Here is a 22,531-nt window from a genome sequence, read left to right as displayed (position 1 = left end):
GTCTCTGAGTTGACCATTACAGGTCAATTTTTGCAGGTACATGCCTGGCTCTTTCCCATCATGCAGACTGTGGTCTTTATTTCAGAAAAGTTCATAGTTTTAAATATTAGCTCTGTTTCAGTGTTTTCCTCCTTTAGGGCTTCAATTGTGTGCATGTTGGATCTTTCTGCCTATCTTATACATCTATCATTTTCCCTCTGATCTTCTGTTTTGTCTTCATTCTTTTGCCTTTTTCCATGCCCCTTAACACATTTTCAGTCACCTCTTTTATTTCCTGGTATCTTATAATCTAGTTTTAACTACTAAAATGATTCTTGCCTTAGGAAGAAAACTTTTAATAGCTAAAATGTAGGTTCTGCTCTATTCATTATAACAATTTGTATGTTTACCACCTGTAATTTTAAATTCTGCATATACAAGCTATAAAAATGTATGCAATGAGGGTAAAGATCTGGGATGAATATCTAGGTTTTTAGTTCAAAAACTCCCTCTTTGAACTTAAACCAAAGGGGATTATTAGTGTGTCTTCTAATTTTATGGTTTTCTTATATCTACTGAACACTTAATTTCCCTATTTTGCTTCTTTCTTTCCCTCCACCACTGAGTATGCAAGGCAGAATAAGCTCATCCCCAAAAGTGGCACTCCCCTGATCTATTGTCTAGGGTCCTGTTTTTAAGTCTCTTCCTTTTGATATCTCAATAGCAAATACTCTAATCAAATCTAAGATCAGATCTTAGGATTTTCCTAGATTAGGACTTTTTCTTCCTAAAGGCATTGTAACTATATACTATCACCCTTGGGATCCTGGTTCAACCAATTTTCCTTTCATCTTTTCCATGCAGTTTCTATAGTCTCAATGAACTCTACCATGGCTCTGAAGCTGAGAAGGCTAGATTTTGATATTTAATAATTTGAAGGTTTTAAGTCTATCTTCTAGTTATGCTTAAGGCCTAAGTTTTGTTAACTGGTTTTACTTGATCTTTGTTGAAAATCTTCCTGGAGTGCCAGGCCCTGGACAGTGTATGACCCCTTTTTAATATAGTAGTCTTATCAGGTGCAGGACACATAACATACTTTTAAAACACACGAAAGACAGAAACTTAGCCAAAATGATAAGATGGAGGAATTCTTCCCAAAATTAAGGTCAAGAAGAAATCACAGCCAGAGAATTGCTCAAAACAGATATAAACAATATATCTGAACACGGATTTAGAACAACAGCCTTAAGACTAATAGCTGGGCTTGAAAAAAGCATAGAAGACAGCAGAGAAACCCTTGCTGCAGAGATCAAAGACCTAAGAACTAGTCAGACTGAATTAAAAAATGCTATAACTGAGATGTAAAATAAACCAGATACAGTGACAGTGAGAATGGAGGAAGCAGAGAATAGGTGAAATAGAAGATAAAATTATGAGAAATGATGAAGCAGAAAAAAAGGGGGAAATTACTAGATCACACAGGGAGAATTAGAGAGCTAAGTGATTCCATAAAATGAAACAATATCCATATCATAGGGGTCCTAGAAGAAGAGTGAGAAAAAGGGGCAGAAGATTTATTTGAATAAATTACAGCTGAGAACCTTCCTAATATGGGGAAGGAAACAGGCATCCAAGTCTAAGAAGCACAGAGAACTCCCTTCGAAATCAACAGAAACAGGTCAACACCACAACATATCATAGTGAAATGCAAAATATACAGATAAAGAGAAATTCTGACAGCAGCTAGGGACAAAGGACCTTAACCTACAAGGGCAGACACATAAAGGTAGTAGCAAATCTGTCCACTGAAACCCGGAAGGCCAGAAGGGAGTGGCAGGAAATAATCAATGTGCTGAATAGGAAAAATATGCAGCCAAGAATCCTTTATCCAGTGAGGCTGTCATTCAGAAAAGGAGGAGAGACAAAGATTCTCCCAGACAAACAAAAACTAAAGGAGTTTGTGACCACTAAACCAGCCATGCAAAAAATTCTAAGGGGGACTCTTTGAGTGGAAAGCAGTAAAGACTACAAAGGACCAGAGAACATCACCAGAAACAGGAAATCTTCAGATAACACTATGGCACTAAATTCATATCTTTACTTCATCTCTTTGTTGATTTGTATGGGTTTTTAGAGAATATGTGGAAAATTCTGATTTAGGTAGCTCCCACTATTTGACGGAAATCCAGGAGTCTCAATTCATCAAGAATTGTCAATGTCTTAGGTGAACCTTTTCTCTACTTTAGTCTCCTCCATTCTACAAATGCTATCTTTATTCAGTAAAAACTGAACTTTGATAATTTATGATTAGCACCACTAATAAGCCCTCATGGATTTTGGACACAATACCTAAAAGAATCACATAAAAGAAAAATATGTAAACAAGTCGAACAACATAATGAATTCAGCTTGCAAGAGAAATATACTGCTTCTGTGGTACATCGTATGCTTCTGTTGTACATTAAAAAAAGTGAAATCTAGATATTACTATGAAAAAGCAAAATAATTTTTGTTTCTACTAAAACAGCAGTAATCTTTCATGTTCAGTGATTTCAGATTTAACATGCTATTGAAAAACATCTGATAAAAAGTTTTAAAGTCCCTTACTTAGGAAATAATTTTGTTTTCCAAAAGTAAGCCAATTCAGAAATATTAAGGGGCAAGTGGATGGCTCAGTCGGTTAAGCATCTGTCTTAGGCTCACGCCATGATCTCACGGTTTATGAGTTCAAGCCCCACATCGGGTTCCCTACTGTTCACACAGAGCCCACTTCAGACCCTCTGTCCCTCTCTCTGCACCACTTGTGCGCTCTCTCAAAAATAAATTAAAAAAAACTAAAAACAAAAAGAAATATTAAAGGTGTAAAACAGACTAAAAGCAAATGTGACAACAGCAAGTTCTGTTAGAGAAGATTCAGGGTAATCTACAGTAGCAGTTTGTATACATAATCTGGTATGTTTAGGATTATAGCCTAGAAAGGATAAGAACAAGGGCTAAGAAATATGTAAGAATTCAACAAGTAGAGAAGTATGATATAAGGTTAGGAATGTGGAACTATATACTAAATACATTTTTCTTTAAAGATAAGTAAACTGGTGTTCTCTCATGGGATTGTTCTATAGAAAATAAACACTTATGTGACTCTTGTATGAAGTCAGGCAATTAACTAAACAAAGTTAAGAGTACAAAGGTACAGAAGGCAATGAGACAAAGGAAAACAGCCTAATCCTTTAGGACAAGAATTTAAAGCTGTGTTGGTGATCATGCTGCCACTGTTTTGTTGTTCCCTAAGCAACAGAACAGGGTCCCCACGCTCTTACAATAGAATACAGTGTTTTACTATGAATGGATTGTTAATTTTTTTGTTTTTGTTTTTGGACCTTCGATTTATGCTAGTAGTTTGTCTGACAAGGTAATTTAGATGTCATACTCTAGAAGGACAATTCCTGTCCTAATGTTTAGGGATGAAAATGTGACCTACTGTTTTAAATTTTCAAATAAGCATGAAATAGAGTAAGCATACTGCAATAAGCATTTACAGAGAATCCTCTATGCTCTGAATCAAAAGAGATAAGAGCAAACAGAATCTGATTTCATAGTGGGTGGCCTTCAAATATTTGCTAAAACCATTCTATGTTTTAATTTTTTTTAAGTTTATTTATTTTGAAAGAGTACATGCACATGCAAGCAGGGGAGGAGCAGAAAAAGAAAGGGGGAGAGAGAAGCAGGCTCCACAATGTCAGTGCAGAGCCAGACACTGGACTCAAACTCACGAAACCATGAGATCATGACTTGAGCTGAAATCAAGAGTAGGACACTCAACTGACTAAGCCACCCAGGTGCCCCTAAAAACATTTGAAAACTGAAATCTGAAGTATTTATGAGTGAATAAATGCTTCCATTATTAATTTAGATCAGAGATTTACACAAAATACTTAAAATGCTTTCCATAAAACCTAGTAAGTATTAAAATTTTCTAACTCATGCCTCTTAAGATTCTGGTATATATTACATATTTAATGTTACCACAAAAATCGAGGAAAGAAAACCACTCCGAAGTCATTTGTCAAAGCAATTATTCTAATTTCAGAGTATGATTATTTTTGATGGGCAATTCAAATATACTAAATTCCTACAGTGTAAAAATTTTTAATGGCGTAATTTCTTTACGTTCAGACATGCCCTTTCTAATGACAGGTTAGTAGACTAAAAATAAAATTTTAAGTTTAGATTTATATTACACACAGTACCATCTTGTACAGAATGGAGAAATCATTATTTCTTGATCAAGTACAATTCTGGTACACAGCGGGATATTTTTAGCTAAAACACCTTACACTAAGAAAGAATTATGACACCAGAAGGTATCTGCAAGAAGAAGAAGAAGAAAAAAAAGCCAGCACAAATTCACTTAAATTCACTTCTACCTTTAAGAGGATCAAAGTAACAATGGATCAATCACTTCAAGAACAACTGTAGAAAATAAAGATCTTACCAGTTTTTTTTTACTTTTTCTTGTTTAAAAGCTAATTTTAAAAATATATATCAATAAAATACCTATAAAATAATCCATCTGTCTGTAATTCAAAAACAAAAAAAGTGTATCTATCATTCTCTTACTTAATAATATAATTTGAACCTATCTTAAAGAAAAGGCAAAAATTCAAGACACAATATTAAAAATGTAGCTTTTGGAAACACATTCGCATTCTATATACTCAGCAAAAAGCCACACTTGACTCAGAATGTAATTTTTTATTTTGTAGTTCAAAATAAATCTAAACTAAGAGTTCAAATCCAAACTCTAAATTCTGCCGGAGCAAGGCAAGTACATTCTCGTGTCTATTCCTTTTCGTTTACATGGTGATGATAATATCTCTTCATGGGACTATAGGAAAGATTAAATTAGATAAGAAATATAGTCCCAAGTCCAGTACTGAGTACACAGGAAGCACTCAATCAACGATAGATACCAGTCTTAAGTCAAATACTGAATACCTGCATGAACTCTGTCTTCCTGTGTCAAATTCTTCAGTGTCAATAGTCTTAGATGTGAGGACATATGAATTTTGTTATAGATTCTTAAAAAGACATATTCCTTTTGCTTCCTTCTTGGGGAGTCAAAAGTTAAATTGGTAGAGTTTGTTGTTTTATTAACACCTTGTGGCTATTTGGCCTTAACACTTTATAATATACAATTTCAAGGCTATTTTCAATCAGTGAGTTCAATGAGTGTGTCTGCAATGCATCTGTAATTTAATCCAACAGTTATATACTTTTCACTACTTCTTAAGTCTATTCTTCAAAACATTATAAACTTTTGATTCCTGTTTTCATTTCTCTAATTCAACTTCACTTCTCTGTCATCAGTTTTTCTATTACGGGAGTGAACAACCCTCTACATATAACCAAGAACACTGCCTCCATATCCTTCAGTTCCTGAACAAATGGTCCATTTAGAAAATTCCTTTTTCTAACAGAGAGGGAAAAAACAAAACAGGCACTGAAAACAAGAGTGTAATAAAACAACTCTTCCCAAAAAATGAACTTGAGATAGTCAATTTATTTAGACGTAATTACTTGATTATGTAAATCTGCTTATACAGGCATATATAAAAATCAGGTAGATCATCACATGGTTCTTTCTAGCCTCTAGACCCATGCTCTCAAAAAGAACTTTCTGTGATCGTGGAAATGGCTTATATGTGAAAACCTCAATAAAGCAGCCAAATATGGCTATAGAAAAGACTAAGGAACTTACTTTTAAATTAAATTATTAAATTTAAATAGCCACATATATCTACTACAATGGAAAGCACAGCTTTAGACACTCTCCTTTTCTGTTTATCTTTATACCATGGTGACCCTTGCTCTTCCTGAACTCCTTGTGTCAAACCATTTCTCTGCTATCTCTAAGATTAAATAGCTGGACAGGGTTACAATCTCAAAAGCAAAGAGAATTACTAAAGAAGAATTTTCCAAGCTAGCTTTAAATGTCCTTTTTGAGGGGCATGTGGGTGGCTCAGTTGGTTGAGCGTGTGACTTTAGCTCAGGCTTGTGAGTTTAAGTCCCATGTCTTGCTCTGTGCTGACAGTGTGGTGCCTGCTTGAGATTCTCTCTTTCCCTGTCTCTCTGACCCTGTCCTCTTTTAAAATAAAAAACATTTTTAAAATGTGCTTTTTGATGGAGAGTATTGCAATCAATTATTTTAGATTTTCTAACCACAGCTCAGCAAAAAATAAAAGAAAAAAGAAGTAACACAAACATCTCTGAGTACTTGAAATTAAAACTCTAACACTATATAATTTCTCCTGAATTCTTTGTCAGCTACATAATTAGTCCCAGAATAAGATAATGGCATAATTAAAAACTAGTATAGCACAAGCTATAGCACAACAAAGCAGAATTAAGAGAGCAGATAAAAATCATTCTGTACCTATCTATTTCCTGTGATAACACAAAAATTAATGAATGGAAATATGATGGATCAAATGCAACCATACAATGTGTTAGCCAATGAAGAGTTACATAATTTTTATCCCTGTTATTATTTACCACAGCATCAAAAATCAACTCTTACTTCAGTTTTAACGGATTTTTGGATGACTACTTATGGCTCTTTCCAATTAAATCTAAGCATAAACATTATTTTACATTATTTTAAAATAAAATTATTAAAAAGTTGACTTTTATTAAAAATGAGTAACCTGGGTGGCTGAGTTGTTGAGCATCCCACTCTTGATTTCGGCTCAGGCCATAATCTCACGGTTTCATGAGTTCGAGCCCTGTGTCAGGCTTGGCGCTGACAGTGTAAAGCCTGTCTGGGGATTCTCTCTCCCTCTCTCTCTCTGTCCCCCTACCCCATGCTCACGNAGCATCTGACTTCACCTCAGGCCACAATCTCATGGTTCATGAGTTCAAGCCCCGCATCGGGCTCTGCACTGATAGCTCGAGGAGGCTGGAACCTGCTTCAGATTCTCTGTCTCTGCCCCTCACCCATGTGCTCACGCACACATACTCTCTCTCTCAAAATAATAATAATAATAATAATAATAATAATAATGATAATGAGGTGACCATTAGATCTCAGAAAAAAACTTTAGGTGTTTTAAGCTCCCCTCTTCTCCTCCCCAGTCTCCCTACAAATGCATGAAATCTCCTTCAAAGAACAAAGGTGGGTGTTAAGAAGAAAAACAACTATGTTGCTTATCTGTTAGGAATGAAATAATGGTCTCTCTCTGGGGCTCATATTAATGTCAACACCACAAATCAATTCCTCCTTTCTTCTGCCTGTAAAACTGGCTTTCAGTACCTTGGGGGCGGGGGGAGGCGGTGGCAGGGGGGGAACATGTAAAACAAGGCCAGTATTCTGGAATAGGATTCAAAAGAATTCAAGTTATGTGAATGCAAGTTATGTGCTAAACTACACACCAATTTCTGAATGACTGCTGATTTGGTCTTTTTGTTTGGCATTTGAAACATAATGAAACTTACTATTTTGAGCCAGGGCTTGAAGCAGACAATCCAAGCATCCTTCTAAACTATCCTCAGTTCTGTCAACAGCTGTTATCTTCAACTTCTTCAAGGTATCACTGAGATTATCTGCCATAGAAAAAAAGAGAAATCAGAAATATCACTAACATATGACTATCATGTTTCATGACAGTTATCACTAACAGGCAACAGACTTTCATTATTGTGAACTAACTCCCGCATACATTACAAAATGACAATAGGCTATACTATTATAAATTTTTTAAATCAAATACATCCGTTTAACTTGGATATGAAATATTCATTCTGTATCCATTAAGATACCAGGAATACTCAGGAATAATGCAGGTTGTCACAGAACATCTTTCTCAGGATTCTTATTCCGTAGTTAGCTTGTTCAGGAAACCAGCCATGATTAATTGGGGGGGGAAAAAAAACCTAAACATCCACAAAAAAACTTACACAGCTTTACAAATAATATCTTGTTTCATTTTTGGCTTCCTTTGCTATATTAAAAAAATTTTTTTAATGTTTTTTTTTTTTTAAATTTCTGAGCGAGAGACACACACACACAGCATGAGCAGGAGAGGGTCAGAGAGAGAGGGAGACAGAATCTGAAGCAGGCTCCAGGCTCTGAGCTAGCTGCCAGCACAGAGCCCGACATGGGGCTCGAACCCACGAACTGTGAGATCATGACCTGAGCCAAAGTTGCATGCTTAACCGACTGAGCCACCCAGGCACCCCATCCTCTGCTATACTTTAAAGACATAAAATGAAAATGAAGGTTTAGAAAAGTTTCAAATAACGTGATTTAGGGGCATCTGGGTGGCTCAGTCAGTTAAGTGTCTGACTTAAGCTCAGGTCATAATCTCCCAGTACTTGGGTTCGAGCACTTCTTCAGGCTCTGTGCTGACAGCTTGGAGCCTGAAGCCTGCTTCAGATTCTGTGTCTCCCTTACTCTGTACCCCTCCCCCACTCACATTCTATGCCTTTCTCTCTCAAAAATAAACATTTTTTAAAAATGTGACTTAATACAAAGTTGATGACTATAAAACCTACTACTACTATAAAACCTAAAACACTGCCGTTTGAAAAGCACTTCAAATTAAAGTACTGCTTGAAGCCAACACATGTACATTTTGGATTATAAAGCTATGCTCTTGTGCTAAATTATATGTGGATTCTGTTACACTATAGATTGTCAAAATCTCTTTACACTATTAAAAATTCAGATTCTCAAAGGGCTTTTATTTACATCAATTATTTCTACTGACATTTAACATACTAAAAATTAAAACTGAGACTTTTAAGGATTTATTTTAATAATTCATTTAAACCTAAAAATTATTAAACTATTACTTGTTAACATCATTACTTTAATAAAAAATATATTTCAAAAACAAAAAACTCACTGAAAAGAGCAGTATTGTTCTACATTTTTACAAATCTCTATAAATCTGCCTTACTAGGAGATAACTGGATTCTCATATCTGCTTCTGTATTCAGTTTTCTATAATTTGTCGCTTGGGTTGAGTAGATGAAAAAAATTCAGCCTTACATACATCCATAGTTAAAAAACAGGACAGTATTTTAGTAGCCTTTTCAGATAATCTTGGATAGTCTTTGATACCATACCAATCCTTGAAACGTAGTAGTTTTTTAAAGGTTGGGCCATGAGAGATCTAAAACTATATTAATAAATGCTTTCAATTCTCACATTCAAATACACTCATCTCTTGCAATTGGATTCCTTCATGCAGGTGAGATATTTATCATCAGTGCATTGGTCATTTAAAAAATTAGGTCATGGGGTTATCTTCTAAATATTGACACATTTCATTATACTATTTCAAAATATCACATGTTAGTATCATCACTAATCTTATTAAAAAACACTTTGTAAATACTGGGGAAATGTCAAACTCAAGGTATACAAGTTTTCCAAAATTCTAATTTTCTCTTACAAGCTTCAATTTTATTACCAGCAACAAATACTGTCAGTTGTTTTCCTTAAAGGAAAAATTAATTTCATTCATTTGTGAGAAAATATCTGCCAAATATGAAAAACTAGTTTATCTTTCAGTTCTTTCAAATAAAAAATGTTTTCCCATGGAAAAAAACATACCTGGATTAGCTCATAACTCAAACAACTGCACAAGTGCTTCTCTTCAAAACAGCCATCGGATTTGCAATGCAATAAAAGTATTTTATGAGCACCTTCCATTACAAAGAATATTTTTAAAACGTGTCAAGGAGACTGAGACTTTTTTAAAACATTTTTTTCCTGCTTCATCATGGGTGTTCTTAAGTGAAACTGGGTTTTTTGTTTTTTGTTTTAAGTATGTTATGGTAAAGACTACTACTAGTACGGTCTGGTGCTACTACCTGGATTCACACATACTTGCAAGCACCCACAATTTTTTACCCACAATTGCTTTTGTACTCTTGTTAGGGGAAATGTCAATAGAGTGAAAAAGACAAATAATGTCTTGATGGTATTATGCAAATAGTACTGACTTCATAGACACCCTAATGGGATACCAAGGACCTCCAGCAGTGCTGCTACTAGAATATCAGACATTTTCTTACTTCAAAGTAAGGTATACATTTGATAGATTTTTGTACATTGTCAGTCGATGACAATTATAAATCCCAGGTTATACTTCACATCCAAGACTAATATTTGCTTTAACAGGGACTAAGCAGTTTTGAGAAACTGATTTTTATTCTAAAGAGAAAAGCATATTTGTATATATCACTTCTCTTCTATAAGCTAAAAAGAAAGTCGTAGTGCATTATATCTCAGGTATTCTTGTTCAAACTTATTAAGTGCATGTTAAAGTGATTTTCCTGAAATAAAGTATAATATATAATATCTAAGTTCATATTTAAAAGTAATAAAGTAATTATCCCAACACCGAGAAAAAAAATAAGACTTATGTTAGTCAAATTATAGCAATTCATCAAAATTATCAGTCAACAAGTAATAAAAAGCAGTTAAGACTTATTTCATACTACCTATACAGGTATCTGGGTCTTTTTTAATTCCTTCCTTCCCTTTATCCCATCCCCAAAGCTCCTTACTAGACATCCCCTTCTCTTTGAGTCTCAGTCTGGATGTTACCACCCTAGAGACCTTCCCTGCCCATCTATCTAAGTGTCCTCTTCCTTAACCCTCCAGGTTCATTCTCAATCCCTACATCCATCCTTTACAGGATTTTTTTTTTAATTTTTTATATTTACTTTTTTGAGAGAGTGAGAGAGAGAGAGAGAGAGAGAGAGCGAGCAAGTGGGGGAGGGACAGATATAGAAGGAGACACAGACTCTGAAGCAGGCTCCAGGCTCTGAGCTGTCAGCACAGAGCCCGACACAGGGCACAAACTCATGGACCTCGAGATCATGACCTGAGCCAAAGTTGGACATTTAACCAACTGAGCCACCCAGGTGCCTCTGACGATTTTTAATTATATTTTTTGTTTAATTGTTAACATATGCTCCCCTACTATATTGTATTAGGCATCTTGTTAATTATAGTCATTGCACTATACCTATCACTTGACACATAGGAAGTATCCAGCAAATATTTGTTAAATTAACTGAGTGAACAAAGAAATGAATTACTTATTTGTACAAAGCTGTTTAGTTACCATCCTTTGTATCACACGCTGAAGAGCTAAAGTGTACCAATAGCAAAGGGAAGGTAAATGTGACTTGTTATACACCTACTATGTACTGTATATGCTTCGAAGTATAAATATAGTATCTTATATTTTAAGATAGAAGGAGATCAATGAAGTCAATTTAAGAATTTAAGAATATAAAATATATATAACCAAAACCTACATAGGTCATCCCACTTTTAAAAGATTTCTTATTTATAAAAAAATCATTCAGTCTCTCCATAGGAATAATTACATGCCTATTAATGATGTGAGATCATTTCAGGAAAGTTCATTAAATTCTTCATCTAGAAACAACTAAAGTAGTCAAACAGAATTACTACAAATTATGATGATTTTGTGCATTGAAAAAATTTGTTTAATGTTTACTTATTTTTGTGAGAGACAGAGCACGAGTTGGGGAGGGGCAGAGAGAAAGGGAGAGAGAGAATCCAAAGGAGGCTCTGCACTGTCAGCATGGAGCCAGAGGAGGGGCCTGAACTCACAAACCATGAGATCAGGACCTGAGCTGAAACCGAGAGTCATACGCTTAACCTACTGAGCCACCCAAGCACCCCAAACTATATCTTAATTTTAAAAGAGTATGTTGTAGGGGCGTCTGGGTAGCTCAGTGGGTTAAGTGTGTGACTTCAGCTCAGGTGATGATCTCAGGGTTCGTGGGCTCTAGTCCCACTACAGGCTCTGTGCTGACAGCTCAGAGCCTGGAACCAGTTTCTTTAGATTCTGTCTCCCTCTTTTTCTGCCACTCCCCTGCTCACACTCTGTCTCTCTCCCTCTCTCCCTCAAAAATAAAGAAAACATTGAAAAAATAAAAGAAGAATCATACTGGAGAATAAAATGATTGGGGTTGCAATCCCTTTCCCACTGGCCTTAAGCTTCCTTATGGAAAAATTTCTACCACACTGATATTTCTGGTCGTTTCTACCTTGGCAACTGCCCATCACCACCCCTGTTCTCCAGGAAAGAATATATATGATTAATAAGTTGAGAAAGAAGAAATGGATATGCATAAGTCAGCCCCTTCTGGGTTCTGATTTTTTAGAAGGGCAAGAACTCTCTGTCCGTCCATACCTTTGGCTATCTATCTATATACCAGTGACAAGATTAACCAATATATCTAATTCAGCCCTGAAGTATTAGCATTTCCTTTGTGACTATACAAATAAGCCTTTCCTTCACCAATTTTAAAGCAGTTATTTTGAATTCCATTAGAATTCATTTGCTTATGTCTCCACTGATTCTGAACTTGGATAAGGAACAGAGAGTATTATTTTTGGACTCCCTCAAACCATGAGGGTAAATCTTAGCAATAAATTCTTTTTTTTTTTTTTTTTTTTGCAGTGAATCCTTACCACTAACACGCTGAAACTCTTCTTATGAAAAATTTGTTAGGTTTTGGCCACTGAGGGTCTGGAGGGCAGTAAGTCAAGAATGATAATTTTCATGGTAGGTTCTACTACTAAGAAGTATTAATAACTAAAATAAAATAATTTTTTATTAAAAGAATAATTTATTTCCTATGTGACAGTAGATGGTCTAGCCTGCCTTGTGAAAGGAAGCATAACATTTTCAAAGAGTTAAGCAAAGTTGACTTTGGTCATTAATTCTGCATCTCCTACTTCTAACCATTTCATCACTCTTAAAACCACAATCTAACCAAGTCTCCTTAAGTTCTATGAAAATTACTCAGCCAAAGGTCTTAAATGATATCTTGACAAATCCAGTGCATTTTTCTCAGTCCTCTGATTTGGTATCTTTGCAGCAATAGACTCTTTTTCCTTTTCTGGAATACTTTATACTGACTTCAAAACACTAGTCTCTGCACATTTGTCTTGGCCTTCTTTCTCTGTCCCTTCAATGTTAGAACCAAGGTCACACTATCTTTTCTGAATTTTGTTTTGTTTTTTTTCCATTTTGCTACTTTTATAGTCCTGAGTTCATAAAATTCTTTTAGCTTGTTTCTACTACTAGGGGAAAATCCTTGCAGCACAGGAAATTCTTCTAAGATACTCACACTGTTCTCTATACAAATCCTGTTCTCTTCACAAATCCTGAAAATCTACCTTACTTTTTGAGTTACTTGTGCTTGCATCTTTTATTATAAATTACAGTACAAATTGCCATGATTAATATTTTTATTAAGATGAACTATCCTAAAAACAATGACATTTCACTATAAGTGTACTTCTCATTCTAATTATTTCAGAAATCAGATAAAAACTTCATGAGCAGTCACTTTTCATTCATTCTTAAATGATGTTAAAGTCTATTTTAGTTTAAACCAGAAACACTCTAGTCTAACTTGTCACATTTGATTAGAGGGTCAAGAGTCTGACAGATGATCTTCACAGCTATACTATTAAGCAATTATGGATAAAAGCAAGAAATAGTTTGCAAAATTTTATTTCACACAATGCCTAAAACCTTTTCACTTAGAATTCAAGAATTATTTTAATGTTTTATAGCTATCAATTACAGCTTTAGCATATAATATAATTGCTAAAAAGTTAATACATGGGCTTTTTTTTTAATTAGATAGGGATTTATAAGGAGATCCAGGCTTAATTCCTTGTCCCAGAAAGGACCAAGAAAAATATGAGGGGGATTTATTTTCCCCAACAATTCCCAAACAGAATGACTTCAAATACTATACCAATAGTAGTCAATACCCAAAATATTATAAGCCAACTTAGAAAATCAATGCAGATAAATCAATGAAGTTTGATGGCATTTGTCAAAGAATTTTAAAAAACCCAAGAATTATACCAAAACCATGTTGATGAAAATGTGCAATCTGTCATTACAAACTATTTCTGTGTGAAGAACCACTGGAATAATCTCTCGACACATGAGTTCCAGACGATGCCAGAAAATGGAAACTATATACTTTCAAACTTCACTTCTGTACAGGTCAGCTCATTGACTCCTTAACAGAAGAGAAACTCTCTAATTTATCCCTATATTCCATTTAGGCCCTTAGATTAACACACTGATCCTGAACTTAACTATTTTAGCTGTGACCATCTACTCCTCCAGGATAATACTGGAGTTGTGTGCAACTCCAGTTGTACTGTGTTGCTTCCTGTCACTTAACATTCAAGAGTAAATGATATCATTACCTCCAAGCTCTGTCCTAGACTCTAAGATATGCCTGACAGGGAAGGAAAGCCAGACAAGGGGCAGATAATATAAGAGAAAATTCTGCCTGAATGTATGGGAATTTTTGAAGGCTATCTACATAACATAGATAAGGAGAAGTGTTTGGGTCTAAGCAATCAGACTTACAAGCAGTCTTGAGCAAGATTCTCCACCAGAACATAAAGCTGTCATTACTCAAACATAAAGGAGAAAAAAGTAAAGACCCTGTTTACAATGCTTTGTAATAATAGAGAACTGGATTAAAGACTGACATAAAAGACCTACATAAATGGAACTTGCTTTAGCTTGAGAAACATATTAAGAAGTATTTCATTAAGACTGGTGCAAAGCAAATAGTTTCACTTAGTAACCTAATAAGTAACAAGAAAGAAATAATGCACACTGAAATTTATAAATTTTTAGGCAAAACTTTTCTGAATAATAAAATGCCAAACAGAAAAAATGATATCTACACAAGGAATCATAAATGTGACAGATGAGTTTAATATAGGTATATATTAAAAATATTTTTTTAAAAAAATCTGAAAATATACTGTCTGAACTATTATTTATGGACCCACAAAAGAAATATTTTCCCAGGATACTGCCACAGAAAGCACCATGAAAATTTAGAGTCAAGATAAAACAAAAGAGAATTTAGAGAGGAGTTAAATAAATCAGAAAGGATGACAATACCCTTACTTAAATGGTGTTAAAGCTATGATGCCCCACGAATTTGAAAGAAAGAAAATTAAAGCAACAGGATGAAGAGACATTAGGTCAGTTATCAACTTATATCTCTCAGCTCCAAACTCACCCTCACTGCCTGATCTATAAAAATGAATCTGGGCCCTTTATTTTCCCTTTGCCAGATGGCAAGATACAAGATCTGTCTGTAGAAAGCAATGGATAGTACTGAAAAGGAAGTGCTCTCTTTCATGGTCAGCCTTCATCATTTTCTCCAGTGCTACATGTCTCCAAGTCATAGCTACCACCATACTTTTTCTCTAGCTCTCAACTCAAGCAGGGCTGTATACAAGAGCCCCAGACAACTCGTTTGCATCCCAGCCCAGGTCACTGCTTCCCACATTGTCTCTTCAGGCCTGGAAGTGTGCATGCTGGAAACCCTGTGGGACTGGAAGCCCAGAGCCACTCTGGCCCAAACTGTACAAAGAAGTGTGCTGGGTTCCTATAGAAATGGGCCACTCTAGCCAAGTTCTAGCAATACTCGTGTGGTACCCCAACATCCTTTGCACGCCCAACTCTAGGGCCCACTCATCAAACTCAGCTTGCTTGCTCTCCAAAGAGTTGTTCCTGCAGGTCTAGTGACTGTGGACTAGCTCTGGCCTGGGCAACCCACTGATCTTAACTATATCTTAATGAAAACCCTCCTTCCGAGGAAATTTGTCCTTCCTTTGATATACCCTCATAGCCCAAGATTACCCATTAGATTTGCTATCTACCTTTAAAGTTACTCTCCTATTATTGCTTAATATTTTTTACATTAAATGTCTCCCTGTTTAAATTTCTATGTAACGGAAGGCCATTCTCTCTGGATTTCTTGACATCTCTGTACTATTGGGGCCTTCTGAGCAAGGGAAATTGATAAGCTATAATAAGTCTCCCTGTCTGGGGACATTCTAGGAACATAAAAAAATCCCCCTCTTCTTTCCAGAGATTTGCTTTTAGCTTATATTTAGGGTAATAACACTAGAGATACTTTTCCCCTTCAGTAGGAATGATTTGTTTAATTCCAGACTATAGATAGGGTGTGTGTGTGTGTACCTTGGATGACAGATGTGCCAGCAACCCTATAAAAGCTTTTAGTATCATAATTTCAGAGTTCCTCTCTGGTGGCACAATCCTGCTGAATGTGCCAGGTAATCAGTTCTAAAACACTCTATGAGGGGCGCCTGGGTGGCTTAGTCGGTTAAGCGTCCGACTTTCGCTTAGGTCATGATCTCGCGGTTCGTGGGTTCGAGCCCCGCTTCGGGCCCTGTGCTGACTGCTAGCTCAGAGCCTGGAGCCTGTTTCAGTCTGTCACTCCCTCTCTCTCTGACCCTCCCCTGCTCAGGCTGTCTCTCTCTCTCTCCTAGAAATAAATAAAACATTTAAAAAAAAAATTTAAAAAAAAATAAATAAACGCTCTATGAATAATAAGCTATGCTGTATGATCTATATGCCTCATGTTTCCTGTCAGAATATTTATATATACATATAAATTTAACACTATGTGGTTTGTCTACAGATTAGACCTAGACTGGTAGAGATACAAAAATAGCCTTCTTAGAAAAATGAGAAATTATATAGAGAAAAGACAAAGAATATTAACTCTTACAGTGAAAAATATCATAATCACGTCATGAATGCTATGGATCAGGTGAGTGATACATTAACAAAATAACCTCAAGCTTCTTTTTGTTCAATGATATGAACTAAGGGCTGACCAAGCACCAAACATTGCATTAAGTGCTAAGGATACAAACATGAATACAGCACAGTTCTTACAGTAAATGTTTTCCCCCCTTACTTTCAATTTTATTTTGGGTGGGAATGTCCTTCACATATCCCAGTTCACTCTCAGAAGCAATCAATTTTAACATTTTCTTGTGCATTCTTCTAGAAGCACTGTGTGTGTATGTGTGTACATACATGTATGCAATTATTTATATTTACACACACACACACAAACTTTAAAGCATAGTCAATCCAAATGTTACTATAATACTATCTTTTCATGGTAATGACCTTAATAAAAAGTACCATGATTATTAGAATTAGTATACTATTATTTAGGAAACCATAATAATGGCCCTATAACTGAAATCCTTTGGTGAATGTAAAGCAAAGTATTATTATTCGGTGGTAATAAACTTAGAAAACCCACAATCTCCCCAAAAAGTGATAGGAAAGATACAAATTCAAAATAATTCTGCCAAAAATACTAATATGAGCTTATTATTATAAGATTGACATTAAAATTAGTATCAAGATAACTACTACTAAATTTTAATTTGAAAAGATGAATATAGATATTCCTTTGTTCCTATCAGGTTATTAGGCTACTGTGTTTTGAAGAAAAAAAAAATACACAGCGGCACCTGGGTGGCTCAATTAGTTATGCATCTGACTTCAGCTCAGGTCATGAACTCATGGTTTGTGGGTCCGAGCCCCATGCCAAGCTCTGTTCTGACAGCTCAGAACCTGGAGCCTTCTTTGGATTCTGAGTCCCCCTCTGTCTCTGTTCCTCCCCTACTCAAGACTACTCTCTCTCTCTCTCAAAAATAGATGAAGATTTTAAAAATATTTTATAAGGAAAAAATACACAAATTTTGGGGCACCTGGGTGGCTCAGCTGGTAAGCATCCGACTTTGGCTCTGGTCATGATCTCACAGTCCATGGGTTCAAGTCCTGTGTCAGGCTCTGTGCTGACAGCTCAGAGCTTGGAGCCTGCTTCGGATTCTGTCTCTCTCTCTCTCTCTCTCTGCCCTTCCCCTGCGTATGTTCTGTCTCTCAAAAATAAACAAACATAAAATTTTTTTTAAATACACAAATTTTAGTGGTAACTATCCTTACTAAGAGTATTGACATTTTTTATTAGCCAAACAGGTAAAGTTTACTATAAAGCAATAATAAAACTGTTTAACTGTTTAAACATGCATATTTCTTTTCTGGCAGCAGATATTTCTTCAAGGGAATTAATGACAAATAAAAGACAGTTAAATAAATCACAGGGAAATGCTATTTACCAGACAAAATTCTCTGTTAGGCCATCTTTGTTTGAAATGAAAAGGAAAACTCAGTAAACATTTACTTACCAGGTAGTTCCCATTTTGGTAAGTTTTAATAGAACTCTGTTTCTTACTGAAACAATATATCTCACAGGTTTTATAACTGTTCCAATTATTACTGTTACATAACAACCTCCCCCCTTCAAACTTAACGGCATAAAACAAAAGCCATTTTATTGGACTCACAGATTCTGTGAACCAGGAATTCACAAAGGACGCACTGAGGATAGTTTGTCTCTGTTCCACGAGGTCTGGGACCTCAATGCAGGGTCTCAAAGGAGAGGGGTGTGTCTCCAAGAGTGACTCAATAGCAGGGGCTGGCATCGTCTGAATCATTTGATGGTTCTGGTGACTGGACTGAGTGGACCTGGAAGGTTATGAATGCCAACCTGAAACCCAAAGCCCCTCCACATGACCTGGCTTCCTCACAGAATGGCAGCTACAGGGTCAGACTTACAGGGCTCCAAGCAGGCAGTATTCCCATAAACAGCATGGAAGCAACACTTTTTACTATCAGGCCTAGGAAATGACAGAACATCTCTGATGCATTCTATTGGTTACAAGTGAGTCACAAGCATGCTCATATTCAACAGGAAGAGAACTCGCCAACTCTCAATCAGGAATGGCAAATTTTTAGAAAAATATGTGTGGGGCAAGAGGTGTTGTTGTGGCCATCTTTGGAAAACACAACGTGCTATAATAATTTGATATTCACTACATTGATTTGGCTAAAATAATACAACCAACAGCATTAGATTCTTTGATTGGTTTTACATCTAAACACAAGATACAGTTTCCCAAAAAAATGTATGCTCAGCTTTGGGAACAGAAATTAAAATTTATATAGTTATCATTTTATTAATATTTGCAACTACCTTGTGAAACAGATGTTACTATTACTGTCCATATTTTAATGGAGAAAGCTGAATGTGGAAGCTGAATAACTTCCCTAGAAAATTAGATGCCAAAGGTGGGATAAATACAGACACATGTGTCTTCAAAGTCTAGGCTCTTTCCAGTGAACAGGCAATTTTCACACGTTAGTTTTACTAGCTAGCAACTGTCTATATATATGTGAATGTGTGAAGGAAAGAAATGAAATGAAATGAAATGAAGTGAAGTGAAGTGAAGTGAAGTGAAGTGAAGTGAAATGAAGAGAAGAGAAGAGAAGAGAAGAGAAGAGAAGAGAAGAGAAGAGAAGAGAAAGAAGAGAGGACGGAAGGAAGAAGGGCGGAAAAGAGAGAGAGAAGGAAGGAAGGAGATCATAATGAGACATACCAGGGACAGTCTCTGCCATAGTATCTCAATGGTAGTACCAATGCTGGATACATACTCTGCCTTCATTAAGTGTTTAAAAAAGTTTTCTAGGTCACTGTTAGTAATGAGCTCTCGTATATTTTCGAGAAGCTGTATTAGGTGTTGAAAAGGTAAATATGATCTAGTCTCTTATTTAAATTCTTTGGGCTCTATGTTTTCTCTTTCAAGAATCCAAGTTATAGCCTTATCTGTTTCTATTACTCATTTCTTTTTTGTTATTATCTTCCAGTTAGAAGTTAAAACTTTTCGAAAGCAAAATTGTCACTGCTTGCATTATTTGTCACTGTCTGTAATGCCTAATAGGATAGTCCTGTGTTTCTGATCTGACTGATGTTTCATATAAACCATATAAAAGCCAGAAATGTGACACAATAGACAATTCTTTCTTGGAGCTTCACATCACCCTTCCCAAAAATACATTCTTGCAACTAAAAAGGAAATTAAGTTAATCAACTCCTATAAAATTTCTGTCATTGTTGTTAAAGATAAACCAACATCTATATTTCTGTAAAATAAACATTTCAATGTAAGTTTTGCTTGTTTATAATGATCAGTGTCATCCTTTATAATGGAACTACTTGAGAAATCTTCATAATGGAATACTTTTCATAAGAACTAAAGGAAATAGTTTTTTTATTCTTGACAAATTTCTTGTTAAAAACAATCTTAGATGCTGTGCACTTCTCATAGCTTTAAAAGCTATTTTTTATTAAAGTACAATGATTCCTGGTTGTTTTTTCCTGACTATAAAAACTTAAAATCCCCACACATAAAATAGGAAAACTTACTAGTTACTTCAAATTATTTTATATAATTTGTGTAATTGTTTTTTACATAATTTTAAATTTAGGCTGTTGCGTTATTTTAAAATTATAGAATTTTATGTAATACATTTGATATAATTATTTTAAATAATTTTTTATAATCCTTATATGATGGAAAATTTTTCCAATAGGTACAATAATTATTTCTAGAAACAATCTAGCAGTCCTATTGCACTTTGATGACTTTTTTTTTTAATGTTTATTTATTTTTGAGAGAGAGAGAGAGAGACAGAGTGCGAGCAGGAGAGGGTCAGAGTAGAGAGGGAGACACAGAATCTGAAGCAGGCTCCAGGCTCTGAGCTGTCAGCACAGATCCTGACACGGGGCTCGAACTAACAAACCGAAGGATTATGACCTGAGCCAAAGTCGGGCGCTTAAGCAACTGAGCCACCCAGGTGCCCTGATGACTTTCTTTTAAAAATACCATACCATCATTTTCCCTAGTAAGTGTATTTAATGCTCAAGGGCATTCTCCACCCCCCCCACACCCCACTCCCACCCAACACACACCAAGGGGGAAAAATACAATAGATCTTGGTCTGGGGGCTGGTCAGTCTTTATTAAGTAACTGTGAAGTGTGAAGGTTTCCATATTATGAGTTGTACTAGTTCTTTATGAAATGAGCTCTTTCCCCTTCCATTTTAATTTGAAATCTATTATCTGGTTCTTATTCAATAATGATGATAATATTTTAAGGATACAGATAAAATGAAGGCTTAAAGACCTTAAGTAACTTTTCAAAGGCTATACTACAGAATTAATTTATGAAAGAGGAGAGATTCTATCCTCTATTTCTCTGACTTCTTATAGCATTCTGATCGATTGCATATTTGGTTTAACCATGATTGATGGCCAAATGAATAAAATTAACTCTTTGGTAATTCAAAAGCTATAAAAGAATTCTCAGAGATCACAAATTCAAATACATGTAAGAGCCATATGCTTCAACAACAAAACGAAAGATAAAAATCATATGATCATCTCGACAGATGCAGAAAAAACATGACAAAATTTAACATCTGCTCATGACAAAAACTTTAAACAAAGCAGGGTTAGAGAGAGCATACTCCAACATAATAAAGGCCATATGAAAGACATACAGTTAACATCATTATTATCTAATGGTGAAAAATTGAGAGCTTTCTAAGGTTAGAAACAAGAAAAAGATGTACACACTTGTCATTTTATTCAAGATAGTACGGTAAGTCCTAGCCACAGTAATCAGACAAGAAAAATAGAAGCATCCAGTTTGGTAGGGGAGAAGTTAAACTGTCAGTATTCACAGATGACATACTATACATAAAAACTATAAAGACCCTACCAAAAAAGTAACAGAATAAATGAATTCAGTAAAGTAACAAAACACAAAATTAATAACAAGAAATTGGCAGCTTTTCTATACACAAATCATAAAGCAGCAGAAAAAAGAAATTAAGAAAACAATTCCATTTAAAATTGCACCAAAGACAACAAAATAGCTAGGAATAAAACTTAACCAAGAAGGTGAAAGATCTGTACTCTGAAAACTATAAAGCCCTGATGGAAGACACTGAAGATCATACAAACAAATGGAAAGATACTCCAAGTTCATAGATTTGAAGAATTAATATCCAAACTATCCAAAACAATCTTCAGACTCAATGTAATCACTATCAAAATACTAACAGCATTTTTTACAGAACTAGAACAAAGAATCCTAAAATTAGTATGGCACTAAAAACTCTGAGTAGTCAAAGTAATCTTGAGGAAGAACATGCTGGAAGTATCATAATTCCAGAGTTCAAGTTCTACTACAAAGCTGTATTAATCAAAACAGCATGGTAATGGCATAAAAATGGATCAATCGAAAAGAATAGAAAGCCCAGAAATAAACCCACAATATGGTCAGTTAATATTAGATATATATATTGTATAACCAATTAATGTATGATAAAAGAGGAAAGAACATACAATGAGGAAAAAAAAGTCTTCTCAATAAATAGTACTGGGAAAACTGGACAGTTACATACAAAAAGTGAAACTAGAGCACCCTCTAACTCCATATACAAAAATTAACTAAAAATTGATTAAAGATCTAACTATGAAACCTGAAACCACAAAAGTCCTACAAGACAACATGATGAGTATCTCTGACATCAACCATAGCAACATTTTTCTAGATATGTCTCTTCAGGCAAGGATAACAAAAGCAAAAATAAGATATTGGGACAACATACATACATGTACATACATACATATATATATACATAACATGTACAAAAAAAGATTTTACACAGCGAAAGAAACCATCAACAAAATAAAAAGACAA

General features: G+C 35.2%; 1 protein-coding gene across 5 annotated transcripts in view; it reads right to left on the bottom strand.

Moving 5' to 3' along the window:
• The window catches only part of RAP1GDS1 (Rap1 GTPase-GDP dissociation stimulator 1), a 173,402-nt gene that overhangs the window by 137,379 nt on the left and 13,492 nt on the right, over positions 1 to 22,531 (bottom strand). For 4 of the 5 annotated variants that reach the window (XM_077762332.1, XM_077762334.1, XM_077762336.1 and 1 more), the window contains exon 1: positions 7,474 to 7,588. In XM_077762332.1, coding sequence (XP_077618458.1) covers positions 7,474 to 7,588 — 115 coding nt within the window. Of the gene's footprint in view, positions 1 to 7,473; positions 7,589 to 22,531 lie in introns of those variants that run through there. The other variant, XM_077762333.1, reaches the window with a different exon arrangement.

Source organism: Crocuta crocuta, unplaced genomic scaffold (genome assembly GCF_008692635.1).
Source record: "Crocuta crocuta isolate KB4526 unplaced genomic scaffold, BGI_CrCroc_1.0 scaffold83, whole genome shotgun sequence".
Classification (NCBI taxonomy): Eukaryota; Metazoa; Chordata; class Mammalia; order Carnivora; family Hyaenidae; genus Crocuta; species Crocuta crocuta.
The sequence above is the reverse complement of the archived record's forward strand: the minus strand, read 5'-3'. Positions and strand labels throughout refer to the sequence as shown.